Source organism: Oryzias melastigma, linkage group LG19 (genome assembly GCF_002922805.2).
Source record: "Oryzias melastigma strain HK-1 linkage group LG19, ASM292280v2, whole genome shotgun sequence".
NCBI lineage: Eukaryota > Metazoa > Chordata > Actinopteri > Beloniformes > Adrianichthyidae > Oryzias > Oryzias melastigma.
Window position 1 is genome coordinate 22,894,814 of NC_050530.1, and position 21,179 is coordinate 22,915,992.

General features: G+C 40.1%; 1 protein-coding gene across 1 annotated transcript in view; it reads right to left on the reverse strand.

The window, feature by feature from the left end:
* Positions 1-3,050: 3,050 nt before the first annotated feature.
* The window catches only part of LOC112154309 (sulfotransferase 2B1), a 27,142-nt gene continuing 9,013 nt past the window's right edge, over positions 3,051-21,179 (reverse strand). Inside the window, exons 2-6 of the mRNA XM_024285162.2 lie at positions 20,709-20,920; positions 5,033-5,159; positions 4,843-4,937; positions 4,583-4,763; positions 3,051-4,436 (exon numbers count right to left, since the gene is read on the reverse strand). Of these exons, the coding sequence (XP_024140930.1) occupies positions 4,327-4,436; positions 4,583-4,763; positions 4,843-4,937; positions 5,033-5,159; positions 20,709-20,920 (725 nt within the window). The 3' untranslated portion in view covers positions 3,051-4,326. The remainder of the gene's footprint in view (positions 4,437-4,582; positions 4,764-4,842; positions 4,938-5,032; positions 5,160-20,708; positions 20,921-21,179) is intronic.

Below are 21,179 nucleotides of genomic sequence, written 5' to 3' on the forward strand. Positions count from 1 at the left end.
ATAGACCATTTTGTGAACAGTGTCTGGTGTTTTGTTGTGTAGTGTGTTGTGATTGCTGCATGTTTGTCAGTTTTGATGACTGAGTCTTCATTACGACTTCAGAGATAGTTTTGTACATTTAGCTCATATTTTGATAATCGTGTCTGTTGTTTTGGTGTGTAGTGTGTTGTTGTTTGATGTGTTTGTGTTCGTTTTGATGACAGAGTCTTCATTTTAAACATCAAAGTGAGGTTTTGACTCAAAGGTCAATTGTTTTGTATATTTAGCTTATATTTTGAAAATTGTGCATGGTTAAATGTTTCAGAAAATGTGTAATATGGTTATTTCCCTAATCCTGAAAATACAGTTAATATGTCTGACTCAACCCTCCTTTGTCCCTGGCTCTTGCAGGGCAGCATGGGGGTGTCACCAGCACACACACACTTAAAGATCATTAGATGCCTTCATACCAGAAGCCAGCCAATCCCACTGATCCCAGTATTCTGCACAGAAGTATGGAGTGGATTGCCCCCTCTTCTCTTTCCTCCTTTTTCCTCATCTTGAAGCATTCACATAGAACACAATTCACATATCAAATTTTAACACGTCAAAGTCGCTGCTCGACACTTGCCCAAAAGTGTGTTAATAAACCTGATGCTCCCGTCATGTGTGGGTGGAACTACGTCCAAAGTTTTTCTCACCCTCCTAATAAAAGACATGGAAGATGTGGAGAAATCTGGTTCATTTATTTTGAAAAGCTCCACAAAGGCATCTGAAACCTGGGCCTTTTTTGATGAATATAAAGCTGTGATAGAGTTGTACATACATTTATCTTATATTTGCTTTGTATGATTTTAACCTCTCTTCTCTTTCTGCTCATTTGAGGTCGTGCTCAGCTGGTGTCTGGAAGGTTGCAGTCATCCAGGCTGAAGGCTGTCTGGAGGCTGACACATTACAGATAATCAAAGATGCTGACGCCGACCTATTGCATTGAACTATGACATTAATGATAGTAGGACCAGTTTGAGGCTGTTTTTCCTTCCACACCTTGAGAGCAGCAAATGTAAATATAACTAAGACCGCCCCTGAAAGGTTATAAATATGGAAACCCTGACCCAAGATCTTCAGAGCGGGTGGAGATGGTTTGAACATTCTCTGTCTGTTCTCCTTGTGCAAGTAAAATCTGATTGAAGAACTGACCCCTCTCTTGTCTTCCTTTCAGAGAAATGTTTCAGGTTGTTTGAACCTAACAAGCTGATATTCTGGTGATGGTAAATGTTTTTACATCAGTGAAAAGAAATCATTTCCCGCGGCCCGCCTGACCATCTCTCACGGCACACTGGTTGAAAAACACTATTAGTGGTGGAACAGATCGGCATCATGGACGTTCAGCCGACAAATCTGCAGCAACTGTGTGATGTGTCAATATGGACCAAATTCTGAAGAATGTTTCCAGTACCTCTACCACCAAGGATTAAGGCAGTTCTGAAGGCAAAAGGAAGTCCATCCCGGATCTAGCAAGTTGGACCCGAAAAATAGGTATTTTGAAAAGGTATTTCTGCCCATGATGAAAGAGTTTTTAAGCAGTTCATTTCAAATCTGTATCAACACACCGGACACAACAGCTGAATCATGTTCAGATATGTCTTCTTCTGTTTTTTCTTGTTTACCAGTATAACCTTTGATGTATTTGTGTTAGTGTGCATACATGTGACAGATTGCATGTGGTAAAGTGTGCATGCCAGCAAAATGGAAGTTTGTCATTCAAACAATTTGATGCATTAAGAATTTGTGTAAAAAGGTTACAGGTCATTTATGTGTTAACACCATTTGTGTAGCATTAAGTGCACCATATGTCGCATTTATCCTCTTCATCATCATCTTCTGCCCGAGATCGTGGGTCCACTAAGGAGCTGCAGGAACGAGCGCTTTCACAGATCTATCTTCCTGTCAGCTAATAACACTACAACCCCACATAGATGCTGGATCATTGTTATTGATTAGATTTTAAACATATATTTCCTGTCATTTACTATCTATCTGCTGTATTTAATGGAGCTGTGGTACCAAGGAAATTTCCACTTCGTGGGATCAAGAAAGTTCTATATTCTATTTTTTGTTTTGTGTATTGATTTTTTTTCAGTGTTTGTGAGGGTGCAGAGTTAAGCGGTTGAACTGCTTTGCAGGACTAAAGCATAAACAGGAAGTTTGCATGAAGTCAAGGAATTTCCTCTATCTATAAAATACGATGTTACATTCTGGAACTCTAGAACGTGACATTCTACATCCTCATTTAAAAATAGTTACAGTAAGCTGATGTTCAAGAAGTGTCTTCTCTTTATTTTCTTATAGATTTTTCTATCAGCAGCTATCATAAGTACTTAAAGTCATGGCTTGCTGGAATCATCTTAGACCAGAATTTTTCTTGACTCTCAATTTTAAGGTTTGGATTTCTGGATTTTGGCTTAACTTGTTGGATTATATAAGGTAAATAGAACTGACAACTGTCCTTTACCAGCAGAAACCAGATGCTAGGTGAGGCTAGCATAAAGGCATCATCTCTAAAGTAGTTTTAAAAAATGGGTCAGACAAGTTTTGGACAAATCTACTAATTTATTAGTCTTTTTTGAACACTTACTTTTGTCTAATAACATGGACAATCTAGAAATAATATAAATCATGCAGACTATTTGCATAAAAATAAAAAAATGTGGAAATATGTTTTTAAAAACTAATCAATATTTTTAAATGTATTACAGCAAAGTGTGTAAAAACGTAATGATTTTTTTTACTTCTTTAAACATTTGGAAAAATACCAAAATGTACTTTTACATTACAATATTTTCATATTTTTTACAATGTTTCTTTGGATATCCCACTAGTAAAACTGTTAGTAGTTTATGTGGTATACAAGTGTAAGGCTTTGTGCATTGCTGGACTTAAATGTAAACTAAGGAGCTGCTGACAGAGCTCACACAATCAGAATTAATCCAACGTTTGAGATAACCTTCTACATATGTGGTCACTAGGCCCAGTAAAGCAGAATGAACTACTGTGGAAATGAACCAAAATTGTCATGCCCACGCATGTGGATGCCAAGAGGTTCAAGATCTTTTTTTATTTACTACACAGATAACCTAACTGGGCCTCCCTCATGCTCTCAGTTCCTTTAAATTCATTTTGACCCACATTATGCTGCGCTAGAAACGCTTGCTTCACTTTGAACTTCTCTTCAAGTTGCTGTCTTTTCCACATTTACAAGTGATACACAAACTAACCACTTCCTCTTTTTGTGTCGGCTGTGTCAAAGTGCACATTTGCAAAGATCTGAAGATGAGAAACAGGCCACTTCATGTCTAAACTTTGACAACAGAATAGACCCTGAAGAAATGTCCATATATGGATGTATTTTCTTTTGCTTTAAATACGTTGTGGTCGTTATGCTTTCAAAACTTCTTTAAAGAAGGAAGGCTACATTTTCAAACATGGTACCACCTAAAAGACTAGTTCAAAAATTACCAAAAGAAGATAAAGTCTGCATTTTTCAAAAAGTGGAATTAATTTAGGGAATCGTGTTAGCCTTGAGAATCTATATTTTTGTGGATTGCTAAACATCAGAATAAGTGTAAAGGCTGGTTTATGCTTCCACGTGATTCCTAATCGCTCGCGGCGTAGTGGTCGCACGGCCATCGGAGCAGAATCCCTTCAGTCGCATCAGAACGCTGCATCTGCTGATGACGTCACCCACAGCTGAAACGTTACGCCCAGAGGGCAATCGCATACAAATCGCTTTATTTAACGAGTTTATTTCAGCAATTAGAGTAAACGACTACACAGAAAACTCCAGAAAAATATCTTTTAACACTAAAAATGATGAAAACTTACTAAAGAAGTTAGCAAATGCCGAACTTCACACAGAGAGAGACAGAGAGTGGACAACTAGATAGAAAATAGAGCAAGTTGCTGGAAAAAAAATGTCTTTTTTCTCATATCTTACAGCGCTGGAGAATGCCGTTTGTTCCTTTTTTAATTTAATTTTGCCGTCTTTGTTTTCCTGCTTCTGTTTAGCAGACAAACTCATCACTTCCTCCTCTGTCTTTCATGTACCTGCGCGCTCGCAGATGCTCCAAGTGTCTGAGCGGGATGCTGATCATGTTAAAAATAAACGCTGAACACGATCGTGTTGCTTGAAAGTATAAACACCAGTCAGAAGTACATCTCAGTTATAGTGAAGAGTCGCAATCAAATCCAGCCAACATTAGTATGAACGAGACAGCGAGAATGTGGACGCGACACGAGTGAATTCGAATTGCTTGGAAGTATAAACCAGTCTTAATTAGCAAGGCTTTAATCCCATACAAATTTGTATTTCACATCTTTCATTTTGTCCTTGTAAACCGCATCAAAGTAATCTGCTTCTGCAGCGGTAAGCTGGTTTTTCCAGTCTCCAGCTATTCCTGAAGAAACACACAATCAGAAATCAGAAATTAAATATAGAAATATTCATGAAAAAGTTTTCATCTTTATAACAGAATCTTTGTTTCCTTTTTCCTGCTTTTTACTCCTGGCAAACTTAACACTATATGTTGTAAGTTGTCCATACCTTTCCTGAGGAACTGAGACTTTGTTGGATCCATAATTTCATGAGGGACAGCTGAGTAGTTGGACATGTTGTTCTGTTTCATGTTCTTGAACAGACATCGGTCAGCTATTTTGCTGATCACCTCGTCATCCAAAGGCTTCTCCAAAAACTGAGAGATTCTTCTCACAGAGTCCTTCAAGTCCTGCCCCACAGAGACACACCCACATTAGCTTTGTTACTGTCTGCGTGACCAACTTAGAAAGAAAGAAAATATATCTCACCATAATCATCTCCTCATAAGAGATGTACATGATCCTGTCCTTGTCATCAGCGTTCAGCCACCCGCTTACATGATCAAACCAGGATCCAAAAATGACTGAACATAGTACAAGTCATTCAGCTGGGATTTCTCCCATTTCAAACATGTAGATTTGACTCACTCAAAGAAATGAGCATAAAACAGAGACCCACCGTTTCCATCAAGGAACTTTTGGAGGAACTCAGTCTGTGAGTCAGGAGTCACCAGGAAGGAGGCCATCTTGGAATAGTGGAAGATAGATGTAAAGACATCTTTAGGGTTTCTCAAGACGTAGATCACCTACAGAAGAGAAATCAGAATTAATTCATCAATCTCTGAAGCATGCTTCGGGACTTTGGGAGGAAGCTGGAGTCCCCAGAGAATACCCAAACATGCACAAGGAAGGAAGGGAAAGAAAGACTTGTATTTACATGGACTTTTACAGTTTTTCCCAATTGCTGAAACACTGAATGCCCTTCTCCAAACCAGTCGATCAACTGCTTTAACTCTTTTCTCAAAAACATCACTCTTTGGTCGAAAACTAAACACAACTTCCAATTTGCAAAACTCTAATCTACTTTTTGCAGAACACAAGACACATTCTCACCTTTAAAACAAAGTTGGCACTCACAACACACAAAAAGTGAACACAAAGAGGCAAAACTCAAACTCTGCTCCAACACAACGATCACCATTAACACACAGCTGGTCCAAACTGAAGACACTTGCTGCTAATCAACTGGAGTGAATATAAGGAAAGTTCTGGAACAACTGAGCAGCTTTTTTAAGGGCCCTATCATGAAAATTCTACTTTTTGAGGTTTTAAATGCGTTTTATTGTTCATTCCTCCACATAAAGAACCCCAAAACAGTATTTGGGTCCGTTCATGTATTTAAAAGTAATCCTCCAAAAACCTGCGCTGTCTGCAGCAGCCCCTCCCATACCCACAAAAACGAGCGGCTGGAAACGTGCTGACATCAGCATGATGTGAACCGCCCCCTCCAGGAAGAGTCTGCTCTGACAGCTCCGCCCCCAGACTAACACTCAATTTCTCCACAGAGCTAGCAGAGATCAGCAGAAACGTTCATTTTAGATGCAGAATACCAGATATGTTCCAGTTGTGTCCTGTCCTCAGTAAATTCCAGCTAAAACAGGAGTTTGTTACCTCAGACGCGAGAGAACTTGGATTTACTATAAAAATAAAATAAAAAAGGAAAGAAAATTTTGAACATTCTTTTACTCTATTTTTTGGTGGAGGGAGGTCCCACTCTTTATAAACCGTTTTATGAACAATGTCAAGTGTTTTGTTGTGTAGTGTGTTGTGATTGCTGCGTGTTTGTTAGCTTTGACGACTGTAGTCCACTTCATCCATTGAGTTACAGTACAGCTGCATGTATACTTTTGGGGGTGTGTTGTTTCTAGTGAATAAACACAAATATAAACTCATTTTGTAACTTAAATTACATGAAAAAACATACAGAACTGATGCTCACGGGCGTTCCACACTTGTTATTGTCAAATGAATGCATTACTAACTAAACAGAACAAAAAGGCTGAAAGATGCTGTGGTCCTGAAGGTTCACAACACAACACATTAAGCTCACAACACATTAAGCTCACGACACATTAAGCTCACAACACATTAAGCTCACAACACAACAGATTAAGCTCACAACACATTAAGTTCACAACACATTGAGCTCAAAACACAACACATTAAGCTCACAACACAACACATTGAGTTCACAACACATTAAGCTGACAACACATTAAGTTCACAACACATCAAGCTCACAACACATTAAGTTCACAACACAACGCATTAGGTTCACAACACATTAAGTTCACAACACAACAAGTTCACAACACAACATATTAAGCTCACAACATATTGAGTTCATAACACAACACATTAAGTTCACAACACATCAAGCTCACAACACATTAAGTTCACAACACAGCACATTAAGCTCACAACACATTAAGTTCACAACACATTAAGCTCACAACACATTAAGTTCACAACACAACACATTAAGTTCACAACACAGCACATTAAGCTCACAACACATTAAGCTCACAACACAGCACATTAAGCTCACAACACATTAAGCTCACAACACAACACATTAAGTTCACAACACATTAAGCTCACAACACATTAAGTTCACAACACATCAAGCTCACAACACATTAAGTTCACAACACAACGCATTAGGTTCACAACACATTAAGTTCACAACACAACAAGTTCACAACACAACATATTAAGCTCACAACATATTGAGTTCATAACACAACACATTAAGTTCAAAACACATTAAGCTCACAACACATTAAGTTCACAACACAGCACATTAAGTTCACAACACAACACATTGAGTTCACAACACATTAAGCTGACAACACATTAAGTTCACAACACATCAAGCTCACAACACATTAAGTTCACAACACAACGCATTAGGTTCACAACACATTAAGTTCACAACACAACAAGTTCACAACACAACATATTAAGCTCACAACATATTGAGTTCATAACACAACACATTAAGTTCAAAACACATTAAGCTCACAACACATTAAGTTCACAACACAGCACATTAAGTTCACAACACAACACATTAAGTTCACAACACATTAAGTTCACAACACAGCACATTAAGCTCACAACACATTAAGTTCACAACACATTAAGCTCACAACACAACACATTAAGTTCACAACACATTGAGTTTATAACACAACACATTAAGTTCAAAACACATTAAGCTCACAACAAAACAAATTAAGGTCACAACACATTAAGTTCACAACACAGCACATTAAGTTCACAACACAACACATTCAGTTCACAACACAGCACATTAAGTTCACAACACATTAAGTTCACAACACATTAAGTTCACAACACATTAAGTTCACAACACAGCACATTAAGTTCACAACACAACTCATTAAGGTCACAACACAGCACATTAAGCTCACAACACATTAAGTTCACAACACATTAAGCTCACAACACAACACATTAAGTTCACAACACATTAAGTTCATAACACAACACATTAAGTTCAAAACACATTAAGCTCACAACAAAACAAATTAAGGTCACAACACATTAAGTTCACAACACATTAAGTTCACAACACAACAAGTTCACAACACAACATATTAAGCTCACAACATATTGAGTTCATAACACAACACATTAAGTTCAAAACACATTAAGCTCACAACACATTAAGTTCAAAACACATTAAGCTCACAACACAACAAATTAAGTTCACAACACATTAAGTTCACAACACATTAGGTTCACAACACAGCACATTAAGCTCACAACACATTAAGTTCACAACACAACACATTAAGTTCACAACACAGCACATTAAGCTCACAACACATTAAGTTCACAACACATTAAGCTCACAACACAACACATTAAGTTCACAACACATTGAGTTTATAACACAACACATTAAGTTCAAAACACATTAAGCTCACAACAAAACAAATTAAGGTCACAACACATTAAGTTCACAACACAGCACATTAAGTTCACAACACATTAAGTTCACAACACATTAAGTTCACAACACAGCACATTAAGCTCACAACACATTAAGTTCACAACACATTAAGTTCACAACACAGCACATTAAGTTCACAACACAACACATTAAGTTCAAAACACATTAAGCTCACAACACAGCACATCAAGAGTGCTGTCTTCAAGCAGAAATATATTTGTACTTCTTCTGTTTTTCACAAAAAGCAGTCTTTAGTGTCTCACTAGGGCAGCAAATGCAGCTTGTACGAAAAGAAATACAAATCTTGAATGTGCAAAAACTCTTTAATGACACAGTTAAAAACATTTCTAATAGCGCGTACCAAGAATTTAACATTTTTTACTATTAATTACTTACTTCTGAAGATTTTTCAACCTTCACTGCACTGAAGAAAATCTGTTGAACTAACATGAAAAAAATATGTACAGCAAATGCACGAAATTAATGTTTACCGAAAACCAAATTATCTACTTTTTCATTACACAAATGCCCCAAACTTCATTGAAATCCTTTTGAGAAAAAAAAAAAACACATTTTCGCAATGACACTGTTTAGATTAAATCATAATTATGCAAATAAACACAAACCAGGTCACGCAATAAGTGATTAAAAGCATGCTGATGGGTGAGAGCAAGTTTTTTTTTATTTATTTTAGCATTTGGGTGATGTCACTGCAGTGTGGCGAGTACCCCGCGCGCATGCAGCGCAGCTTGTCTAGTGACAGTCTCAGATGCACATGAGAAACCTGTTCAGTGGAATTCAAAAAAGCAAAACAAAAACATGTAAGCAGCTGGATCATTTTTTCTGTTTAAAAACACAAGATCCATTCAAGTTTGTCACAACACTTGCACACTCTTCTCAAATGAGACGTCTGCGTCTTATTCAGGCTGCAAGCAGCAAAAGTGCAGCTACAGATGAAAAAATGAGGAAATCTTTCAGTTAATGGAAACACAGCTATTGCGTTGTTGTCACAAACAGGCAGACAGCTGGTTCCACGTGCAGCAGGTTTATTAGTGGAGCTAAAAGTCCACAAAACTAAAGCAGGGTCAGACAGGCAGAGGTCATACACGGGCATGGGATCATCCGAGACGAGAGAGTAGAGTAGTCAGAGTCCAGGCGAGGATCAGGGGCAGGCGGCAGGCAATCAGAATAAACAGGGTCAGAAGCAGAAGGTCAGGTCCAGGAATAAACGCTCGGAGTTGCAGGGAGGGTGGCACAAACAAAACTTCGCAGTGAGTGTGGCTCTGTGTGCTGCTTAAGAAGCAGGGGGGTGATTGTAAGATTGGAGACAGCTGAGCAGGAACCAGGAACTGTGGGCTGGGGCTTCTGGGAAACGAAGTGCAGTCAGTACTCTGGTGTACTCCGGCCATACCTGGGTGTCCTGCTGCAGGCGTGTCGTGCACCAGGTGAAGGACCCGTTGCCGATGGGAAGGCGGGACGTATACTCGATTGACCGGACAGGACGGAGGAGGTTCAGCAGCATTCCTTTCTGCAATCTCAGTCATAATATCCCACTGCACTGGAGCCAGGATTATAGCGGTGGGCACGATGGACTCCGGAGCGACCAGTTCCTCAGCAGGGATGTTGTGGAGTCGGGACAGCGTGTCAGCCTTCTCGTTCTTGGAACCTGGAGGATACGAGATCTGGAACTGGAAGCGAGAGAAAAACAGAGACCATTGTGCCTGATGAGGGTTTAGCCGTTTGGCAGACCTGATGTACTCCAAGTCGCTCCCTCCAGCCAGTGCCTCCACTCCGAGAACGCCTCCTTCATAGCCAGCAGCTCACGGTACCCCACATCATAGTTCCTCTCAGCTTTGTTCAGCTTCCAGGAATAGTACGCACACGGGAACATTTTAGTTGCCGTCCCGTGGCGTTGTGACAGGACGGCTCCAACCCCTGTGCTTGAGGCATCCACCTCTACAATGAATTGGGTGGATGGGTCTGAATGGTGGAGGATGGGACTTTGTGTAAACCGCTGCTTTAGCATCTGGAACGCCATGGTGGCCATAGAAGTCCAGGGAAGATGCTTGGTAGCTCCTTTCAGGAGAGAGGTGAGAGGAGCGGCCACTGTGCTGAAGCCCCGAATGAAACGCCGGTAGAAATTAGCAAAGCCAAGGAACCTCTGCATCTCCTTCATAGTGGTTGGCTGAGGCCACTGCAACACCACCTCCACCTTGTATTGGTCCATAGCCACGCCTTCGGCACTGATCACGTAGCCTAGGAAAGAAATGGAGGTTTTGTGAAACTCACATTTCTCTGCTTTAACGTACAGTCTGTGGGTGATCAGTCGTTTCAACACCTGCCGGACATGAGAGACGTGTTTCTCGAAGGTGTCAGAGTAAATCCGAATGTCATCAATATAAACAATGACAAAGCGTTGCAGCAAGTCCCAGAACACATAATTTATAAAAGCCTGGAAGACAGAAGGGGCATTGCAAAGCCCAAAGGGCATGACTAGGTATTCATAATGTCCAGATGTGGTCGAAAAAGCCGTCTTCCACTCATCCCCTTCTCGAATGCGGATGAGGTTATACGCGCTTCTCAAGTCCAGTTTGGTAAAAAAGCGAGCTGTGTGAAGTTGTTCCAAGGCTGCAGGGACCAGTGGCAAGGGATAGCGGTATTTTACAGTCACATCATTTAGGCTGCGGTAATCAATGCAGGGTCTTAGGCCACCGTCCTTCTTTTTGACAAAGAAGAAGCTGGCCGAAGCAGTAGAAGTAGAGACTCGGATGAAGCCTTTGGCTAGCTCCTCTTGGATGTACGTTTGCATGGCTTCTGACTCAGGCTGAGACAGCGGGAACACCCGTCCACAGGTGGGCACGGCTCCTGGCAGGAGGTCAATGGTGCACTCATAGGACCGGTGCGGAGGTAGCTGTGTAGCACGCTGCTTGTTGAAGGCCTCACACAGATCCTTGTATTGAATCGGTACCCCCTCCATCGCTCCGGTCGCACTGCACTCCACAAGGGTGGCGGCTGCAATCGGGCGAGATGGTGCTCGGTCTTCAGGGTTGTCTGTTGGCCACAGGCAATGACGCTGGCAGTGCGTGGATGTAAACGTCAGCCTGCGCTCAGACCAGATGATGCTGGGGTTGTGCCTCTCCAACCAAGGCAGCCTGAGGATGATAGAGCAGCGGGGGGCCTCGATGGCGAAGAGCTGAAGGGAATCGTGGTGTCGAGCTGGTACAGTGAGTGTAACGTCCTGAGTCAGGAACTGGATCTGGCCTGACCCCAGGGGTTGTCCATCAAGGGCGGAGACAGCCACTCAATCATGGCCTGTGTTTTCACTACACGGCCGTCAAAACATAGAGTCACTGGCAGAATAAAGGTGAGCTGGGCTTCACTCACCGGCTCCCAGGAGTGCCGTGGTGGTCGATCTGGGCTGGTGTTGTGGATGTGGCCTGGCTGACCACAGTAAAGACAGAGGTCCTCCTGAAAACGTCTCTTTCTCTCCTCTGGAGAGAGTCGGGTGGAGCAGAGTTGAACAGGCTTGTGGTTATGACTGGGGACCTCCGAAGGAAGAGAGGAGACGGGCGGGACAATCACTGAAACTGGATTCTGCGGCCGCCGGGTCCTCAGCAGATTGTCTAGCTTGATGGTGAGAGCGATGAGCTGATCCCGCTGCAGCTCGGCTGTGAGAACCATCCTATAGGCAGTAGTTAGTGTGCTGGAAGACCAGTCGGTGCGTGCTGCCAGGGTGCGGAACTTGAGTGAGTAGGCGGCTGCGGTCTGATGCCCCTGCTTGATTCCATATAGCTGCTCACCAGAGTCTTTGCCGTCCACTTGGTGATTAAATACATCACGTAGCATCTGCGTGAATGTTACATAGGAATGGAGGGGCAGCGTTCCTCCTGCCCAGATTGCAGCCAGCCACTGTCGTGCTTCTCCAGTCAAAAGCGAGCATATCAAAGTCACTTTAGCCTCCTAAGTCGGGTAGAGGTGTGGTTGCTGACGCAGGAACAAGTCACATTGCATGAGAAAGCCAGTGCAATGCACAGGATCACCATTAAACTTCTCGGGAAGCGCCAACCTCAGTTCAGATGAGAGAGCTGGAGACAGGCCATGTGCGCCATCTGGTGGTTTAATTTGCAGGCGCACCATGATGATCTCAGTCACGGCAGTTAGACGCTAAAGCTGGTGACTTTGTTCTCGTAGCATGGCGACATATCCAGCCGGGTCCGACGGGCTGGTTACTCCTGGTTAATCCATGTATGGCGAAGTTTTCTTTCACAAACAGGCAGACAGCTGGTTCCACGTGCAGCAGGTTTATTAGTGGAGCTAAAAGTCCACAAAACTAAAGCAGGGTCAGACAGGCAGACGTCATACACGGGCATGGGATCATCCGAGACGAGAGAGTAGAGTAGTCAGAGTCCAGGCGAGGATCAGGGGCAGGGGGCAGGCAATCAGAATAAACAGGGCCAGAGGCAGAAGATCAGGTCTAGGAATAAACGCTCGGAGTTGCAGGGAGGGTGGCACAAACAAAACTTCGCAGTGAGTGTGGCTCTGTGTGCTGCTTAAGAAGCAGGGGGGTGATTGTAAGATTGGAGACAGCTGAGCAGGAACTGTGGGCTGGGGCTTCTGGGAAATGAAGTGCAGTTAGTACTCTGGTGACTGTTCCCGCTGGTGCTCAGAGGGGGAGTCAGAGCTCTGACTCCTGACACTTGTTAGATATACTTGATTAAGTCTTGTTTATCTAACATAAGTATTTTATGTTAATTCTCTTTGACTAAGTTATGTTTGGCATATTAAACTTAACAATGTTTGAAAAAAAAAAGGATTTTATGTTGTTTATGCTAAATTGTATCATGTTAAACTCGCATGATTAAGATATGTGATACACTAAAATAAACGTTTTAACCTTAAATGATGCATTCATGTTATTATTATAAACTTTTCAATAATTAAAATGTATATTTTGAATTTGCTAAAGGATTACAAAACTTTTTATATTAAGCTTTCACAATGTGCTATGACACACTAGTTTCCTGTGCATGCAAATCTTGACTTTTACATCAATTCTGTACATCCATCTAACTCAGGGGTCGCCAACCTGCCCTCAAGGACCACACAAGGTGCCCACAGGGCTCTTCTAAAAATACTCACTTGTGAGCTGCGTCTAAAAACCAGGCACAAAATAAAATAAAGAAAATAACCATAAAAGAGAGAACAAGTAAGCCATGGATGACCAAAGGTCTGCAAAACGCATGCAAGAAAAAAAATACTTTATACAAGTACTTTCTAAATCTAAAAACGGTGAAGGCTGAAAATAGATATAAAAAATACAAAAATAAATTAGTTTCAATATTGAGAAAACAAAAAAGATTACTACAGTAAATTATTAGAAGAAAACAGAAACAACATCAAGGAAACATGGGGAATAATAAATAGTATTGTTAAAAAGAATAAAACAGGCCCACCAGTAACTAACTATTTTAATAATGGGCAAATGGAAATCCATGAAATAAATAAAATAGCAAATTAATTTAACAATTATTTTGTAAATATTGGACCAAACTTGGCAAATTCTATTCCAAATAAACCAGACTATGATATTACTTCAAATATAAAGAATAATTCAAACACCATGCTACTAGACCCAGTAACTAGTGAAGAAATAAAAAATATTGTAAAAGGGAGTAAGAACAAAAGGTCTACTGATTGTGACGACCTAGATATAATACTGATAAAAGACATACTTGATTATATTATACATCCTTTAAGCTATATATATTCTTTATCTTTCACAGTAGGAGTCTTTCCAGACAAGATGAAAATTGCCAAGGTCTTACCACTCTACAAAAATGGAGATAAACATGTTTTTTCCAACTACAGGCCAATATCTCTGCTTTCCCAATTCTCCAAAATACTAGAAAAATTATATGTAGACAGACTAGACAAATTCATGAATAAAGAAAATATTTTATGTAACAGTCAATACGGTTTTAGAGCAACACATTCAACAACAATGGCACTAATGGAATTGACAGAAGAAATATCGGAAGCAATTGACAAAAAGAACCATCTCATTAGCATTTTTATAGACCTCAGGAAAGCATTTGACACAATAAATCACCAGGTTCTCCTTCAAAAACTCAGTAAATACGGGATCAAAGGACTGGCCCTACAATGGATAGCAAGCTATCTAAAAGATCGACAACAATACGTACAAATAAACAACATAAAATCCAATTTATCTCATATCACCTGTGGTGTACCTCAAGGGTCAGTCCTTGGCCCCAAACTATTTATCATTTATATAAACGATTTAAGCTCAATATCCCAAAAAAATAATTCCATTTTATTTGCAGACGACACAACTTTTTATTATACGGGAGACAATATTGAACATATGATAGAGGTGGTGCAGACTGAGCTAGGAAAAATTAAAGCGTGGTTTGACGGAAATAAACTATCAATAAATAGTGATAAATCATATTTTATGATATTTAGTAATAGAAATACAAACAATACAGTTGAATTAAACATAGATAATATTAATATCAGAAGAGTAAAAGAAGTAAAATTTTTAGGAGTAATTATAGACGAAAAGCTATCTTGGAAATCACAAGTGAACACTGTCAAATCCAAAATAGCAAAAGCAATTGCAGTACTACACAAAGTAAAATGGTTCTTAGACAGTAATTCATTATATATATTACATAATTCCTTGATTATGCCATACCTGAACGACTGTATAGAAATTTGGGGTACAACTTATAAAACATATATTTATCCAATTTACATATTGCAAAAAAAGCAATAATAATTAATACAAACAGTAATTATAGGGACCGTCTAATCCATTATTTATTAAATTAAAACTATTAAAACTTTACGATCTTATAAACTTTAATATTTTGAAATTTATGTATAAAGTAAATATGAAATGCCTTCCTCCTAATTTAATGAAAAGATACATGAAAAGAAAAAGTAAATTTAATCTAAAAGGACATGAAATATTTGTGAAACCAAAACACAGAATATTGCTAAAAGAACGATGTATATCAGTATATGGTGTTAACAAATGGAATAAATTGAGCGTAGAAATTAAAAATTAGACTTAGACATAGCTTTATTAATCCCTTTGGGACACACCCTGGGGGAAATTAGGTGGTGGGCAGCAGCCGTTCTCGACAGCGCTTTATCGCCCGAAAAAAAGACACATGAGGGTACAGGAAAGGAAGGATGTCAAAAATCAAGTATCTTCAGCCCGTGTCGCAGGAGGGCGGCATGAGTTAAAAGTACAAGCAAAAATACATCAACATTGAAGCACATTAATTTCACAAGACAAAAAGGTCCACAAACTGACTCCCAACACGTCCAGCCAGGTGGCAGCTGTGCGCGATAGCACAGCGCTCTAAGGCACAGTCGAGGGGGGGCCTGAGAGAAGAGAGAGTCACCAAGGCGTTGAATTTGTGGTGAAGGTCATGGCAGGGGAGGAATGCAGATTACCATGACGACGGGCTCAGTTTCTCACACCTTCTGCAGAGTTGTTTTGGGGGGGGTTCCTGATTAGAGATGTTTGTTTTCTCGCAGACAGACAAAACTTTCTGTCTGCCTGCTGAAGTCCAGGTGCTGCGTTATGGCGGAGAATTTCACAGATCTGGTCAATTTTCTTGATTTCCTCCAAGTCGAGCAGACACTCGCTCCATGATGGTTTCCAGCCTTCCAAGGGAGACTTCGATGCGATACACGCGGGCAGACAGAGCATCGATCTTGGCCTCCAGTCCATTCAATTTCTCAGTCTGAGTCTGTACGTCTCTCTGTGTCCCAGCGCAAAGCACTCCCAGTCCGCCCTTGTCTGAGAGCCACTTCGCCACATTCCGGTACATCCAGGTTCCACCAGTTCCAATCAGCAGAAAGCCTGAGACCAGTAATCCAATGATGTAAACATCTTCAACATCTTCCAGAGAGAGTTGCGACAGGCAGAAAATTCTCCATTTGCCCCAAGGATCATTCACATATCCAGCCGCAGACGTGCCCCCTGGGCAGGTAGGGTCTGCTTTCCCACCTCGCATGGTGGAATAAATTTGGTCAATCGCATTCGCAGCCCAGCAGATCAGATCCATGTTTCTTGAAAATGAGAAAAACTGAGAGTAGTCGCAGTAGGACTGGGGAGACGAGACAAAGAGCCTTGGTAGGGAGATAGATAAGGGAGCTCAGAGAAAAGCGTCCGCTCTTGGTGAGTGCCGGAAGAAAATGCTACATCAGTATCAAGTTTTAAAAACTACATTAAAAACAGTATTATCAACGACTATAAAACTACCTAAAACAGATAACAATTACTCATCCCAAATGTATGATTTTCCTTTCACACTGGTTGATGTTGTAGTTATAAGATTTTGTTTTTTTTCTTTCCCAATCTTCTCCAATTGTATAATGAACCAGCCGAATGCTTGTGTATCTGTATCTTTCTTTTTTTATTGATTGATTTATTGATTGTTAAAAGGGGCAGACAAAATAAGTTTTTCTTCTTTCTGTCCCCTTTTCATTTTTTTTTCCTTTTATATCATGCTTGAGCTTGCAACTCAAGTTTATGTTGTATGTTTTTTAATGAATAAAAATGAAAAAAAAAAAAATCTGTTGCTATATTTTAGTTACATTTGCAATTATTTAGATTTTAAAATCAAAACATCTTTAAAATATGTTGATGATACATGAACTTTAGACAAGTTTAGGTGACCTCTGACCAATTCCAGTTAATTAATTTAGTTCAAAATGTGACAAGATTTGTTAAAAATGTGTAAGTTGATTTTTCTTTAACATTACATAATCGATAAACATGGTAAAACACAGTGAAAATGGGACATTTTTCCTATTAATGTAGTGATAGAAGTGATCATCTGAAAATTACTGAGATGAATAAAGTTCTGAATATTCATATTTGTTTCCTAGTTTGTTGTCATTCTTGATAATTATGGTGAAAAATCAGAGTCTTCACATAGAGGAGGATCATTATTCATCATTAATGTATAACTAAATTTAAATTGAGCAAATGTGTTATTTCAAAATGATAACCTCTTACAACTCAGTACCCATGAAGTATCCCTCAGTTTCAAAAAGGTTGGATTTGAACAATATTTAAGATTACATTTTTTTTTAAATAAAGACAAACAAAATTGTTTCTTACAAAGGTGTTTATTTTGAAAGGCAAAACATCACAACGGAAAATACAAATGTTATCAAATACAACTGTGTAAGAAAAGAGCACCAATAGTTCTTCCTCAAAACTTTTACTGAATGTATCCAAATAAACCTGTGATGAGGAAAAGTAGACACTAAAGCAAATGGACTCTTGGAAACAAAAAAACTATCCATTTTAGACATCAGAACAACAAACTCAAAACGGAACCAGAACAGAGGGGAAATAAGCCTGCAGAGGACAGAGAGCACAATAGTCACTGCTCCCCTCTGCTCCCCCATTGCGTCACAAGGAAAGGATCCATTAACGCAGCGCTGTGACCCCGCCCATCAAAATAAATACTGCGGCTCTATAATTTCACACAATTCACACTACTTTCAGGGACAGCCTTCATGACCAGGTGATTTTAAGTTAATGCTCACCGTACAACAAAAAAAAAAGATCCCCACGGTGAAATTAAAAAGCTGTAATAATTCCTGTGCCGATCTTAGCGCGTGTTTGTGGATGGAACTTTTGCACGTGCATGACTGGGAAGTTTATGACTGCACAGCTTCTTTTTAATGGTCATGTTTTTGTCGTCACTAACATTAATGAATTTATGTTTCCATATGAGGATCTTTTGTACTGGTATTTTCTGGTTTGGTCGGTGTTTATTGTCGCGGGGCTCGCTCTTGGAGCGGTTTGGTTCCAGCATGCAGCCACACGGCTGGAGTGGACCTGTCACATTCTGGTGGACGCTGTGGTGATGATCTGCGGCTGATCTGCTGTTGGATTAACAGATTCCTGATCTATTGTTTCCTCACAGCAGAGCCAAGCCTCACATCTCTTTCATAATTCTAGACATTTATTCTTGCGTGTATGAATTGTGTGTGGGGAAAGAGTTGTTGGTTTGAATTTTTCTTCTTTTTCGTATTTTATGTTTGTTTTCAATTGTAAAGCGCTGTGATCTGCAACACATGAAAATTGCTTTCAATAAATAAAGACTGATAAGTTCAGTTTGTTGAATAATAACCAAACAAGGTCAAATCAAACCCAGACTAACTTTCTGTTCGGCCAAATGTCAATATGAAATGTGAACAAATTTTAAAATAATGTTACAGCTGATCATCACAGCATTTCCTGGAGAAGAAAATGAAAAATGATGCCCAGTTGCAGACAATTTAAATCACTATAAATAGCAAACTAACAAGAACATTTAATTTTACATTCAATAAAAGCATCATCAGAGAATGAACTAACAAATTACTCAGACTCTGTCTCATAATGTAACAAAAAAATTAAAAAGCCAAAACCATACTCATATTTTTTCTTTATAATTGTGAAGTTCTTAGAAATATTGATGGTATTTTGTTCTAATGTATCCAGTCCTATTACTGTTAGTATGACAAACCACAAATGTAGTACTTTTGGTTTCAAACAAACATAGTTGTGATACTATTTCAACTCTTTTCTTTGTGCAATATTATTACTTAAACACAATTTTGATCTAATATGTTCAGAAAAAGGTATTTGACCTGCTGTTTGGGAATTACAATTGTTTCAGATATATTGGAAATGTTTTTGTATTTCTTTGAATTACGTTCACATTATAGTTGGAAGTGGCCGGATAACTCAGTTGGCTGGTGTACGATGTTCAGTTTCCAGGACGACAATGAGTTAAAATCCAATCAGGGTCCTTAGACAAGACCCTTCATGCTGCTGCATAACTAGATCTTTCTGTGCCTTAAAAATACAGGATTGTGTCAGGGAGAACATCCAGCATGAAACTCTCTGAATAATCACCTGTTTGAATCCGTGAGCGCTGATTCACACAGGTGATTCCTGACAGGATAAACCGAAAGGTGAACGACAACAGAAATCGCATTATAGTCGGTGATGGCCCAGATGTTGAGGAGAACATTTTGAATTGGCACTTCCTGTCATAAACGTTGCTGACCCCTGAACTAGGGTGTACAGCTCTTCTGCTGGTGTGTCCTCACCTGGATGGTCTGCTGTTGATCCTTCAGCTCTGGCATAATTTTGATGTCTGGTTTCCAGACCAGTGACCACCAAGTCGTCCGCTCTGGAGTATTGTTCCAAATCATCCAGTCTTTGCTCCAGGAACTCAATCCTTTGGTCTCTCTGTCTGATTAAGGCTTTCATCTCCCGGATCTCGTCCACGAGGTCAGTCAGGATCTTCTGATGCTTCACCACCTCACTGAGTTTTTTTGACATAAAGTTTAGAGTTTTTCCATCTCTGCCATTTCTTCAGCCAGTTTTTTTGCTGCTAATTGACATCTTGATTCAGATAGATCTTGAATTTGATGAAAAAAGAAAAAGTAGTAGTCCAGAAAATAAGTCCAGCACTGTGTTAGAAGACACCAGGAGTGTTTGTGTCTTTGTCTTCTTCACAAAATAATTCGGTCAAAATATTAAAGTGAAAAATAATAGATCCGCACTGCACAGGACACACTAGGTTGACTTTAGTTAGATGACACAATTTTGTGGGGATTTTTGCAGGATTGGGGAAATTTTCCTCTGTGGAGAGTCATAACTGTTTGTTTTTTTCTATTGTACCATCTCTCCTACATGTTCTGTACTTCGGTTAATAATAATAGATACATTTTCAGCTCTTTTCTACACTTTCAATGTGTATTCATTAATCACTCCTACTTGGTGATGGTAAACTACTGACGTAACCACAGCTGCCTGGGGCAGAATGAGAGGGGTGGCTGCCAGTACACGCCTACAGTCCCTCTGGCCATCCCTGGGGCATCATATGCACTCACACCAGTGGAGCCACACTGGAGACAGGGAGGGTGAGGTGTCAATGATGGTTGACAGGGGGAAGCGGGGATTGAACCACCGACCCTTGGATAATTGGCCGGCCTGCTCAACCACCTGAGCCACTCCTGCCCAAAGGTGAGCCAGCAAGATATAAAGAAGAAAGAGAACACTGCTGACTCAGAAAACGTGTTCATGCCAGAACATAGAGAATCTGTCTCATCAAAACTAATGCCCTGTGGTATACTACACAAGAGCTAGGATTGGTCTGTGACAGACCGACAGGAAGTGGGAAATGAGTTCACCGCAAGGGAACTTTCTGAACTTCTCAAGTGGCTCAAACTTGGAGCATCTGGACAAGGGCCCATTTACCTTTGGTTTTACTTTAAAAAAGGATGGTGGCATCATAGTGTAGTGGAAATGAGTAGTAAGCATGCGTGGAGACGGCCTCCCTTCAAGGTTCAGTGTGGAAGTTCGAATCTCCTCCAGCCATGGAACCCGGTCCCAGTTCGGCATGGTCTCCACAGAGGTGGGGTCCCCTCCACTGACAATCAGAGGGACCACCTCCTGCATCCAAGTCGTACCTGCACACAGGGGCCATGATAATGAACTGAACAACACTTCTTCACTTTTTTGTTCAGCTTCTGTTTAAGCCAACCTTGTTTCCTTTATTTCCTTTGGTAATTTACAACACAACACAGGAAGTCACCAAATCACTTTGATGAGAATACCATTACTGAAAAAGGCATATATAATTTTTAGGGCTGTCAGATTTGTCGCGTTAAAAACGCATTAATCTGACGTGTGCTTGACGCCGACAATTTTTTTGACGCATTAATCGCG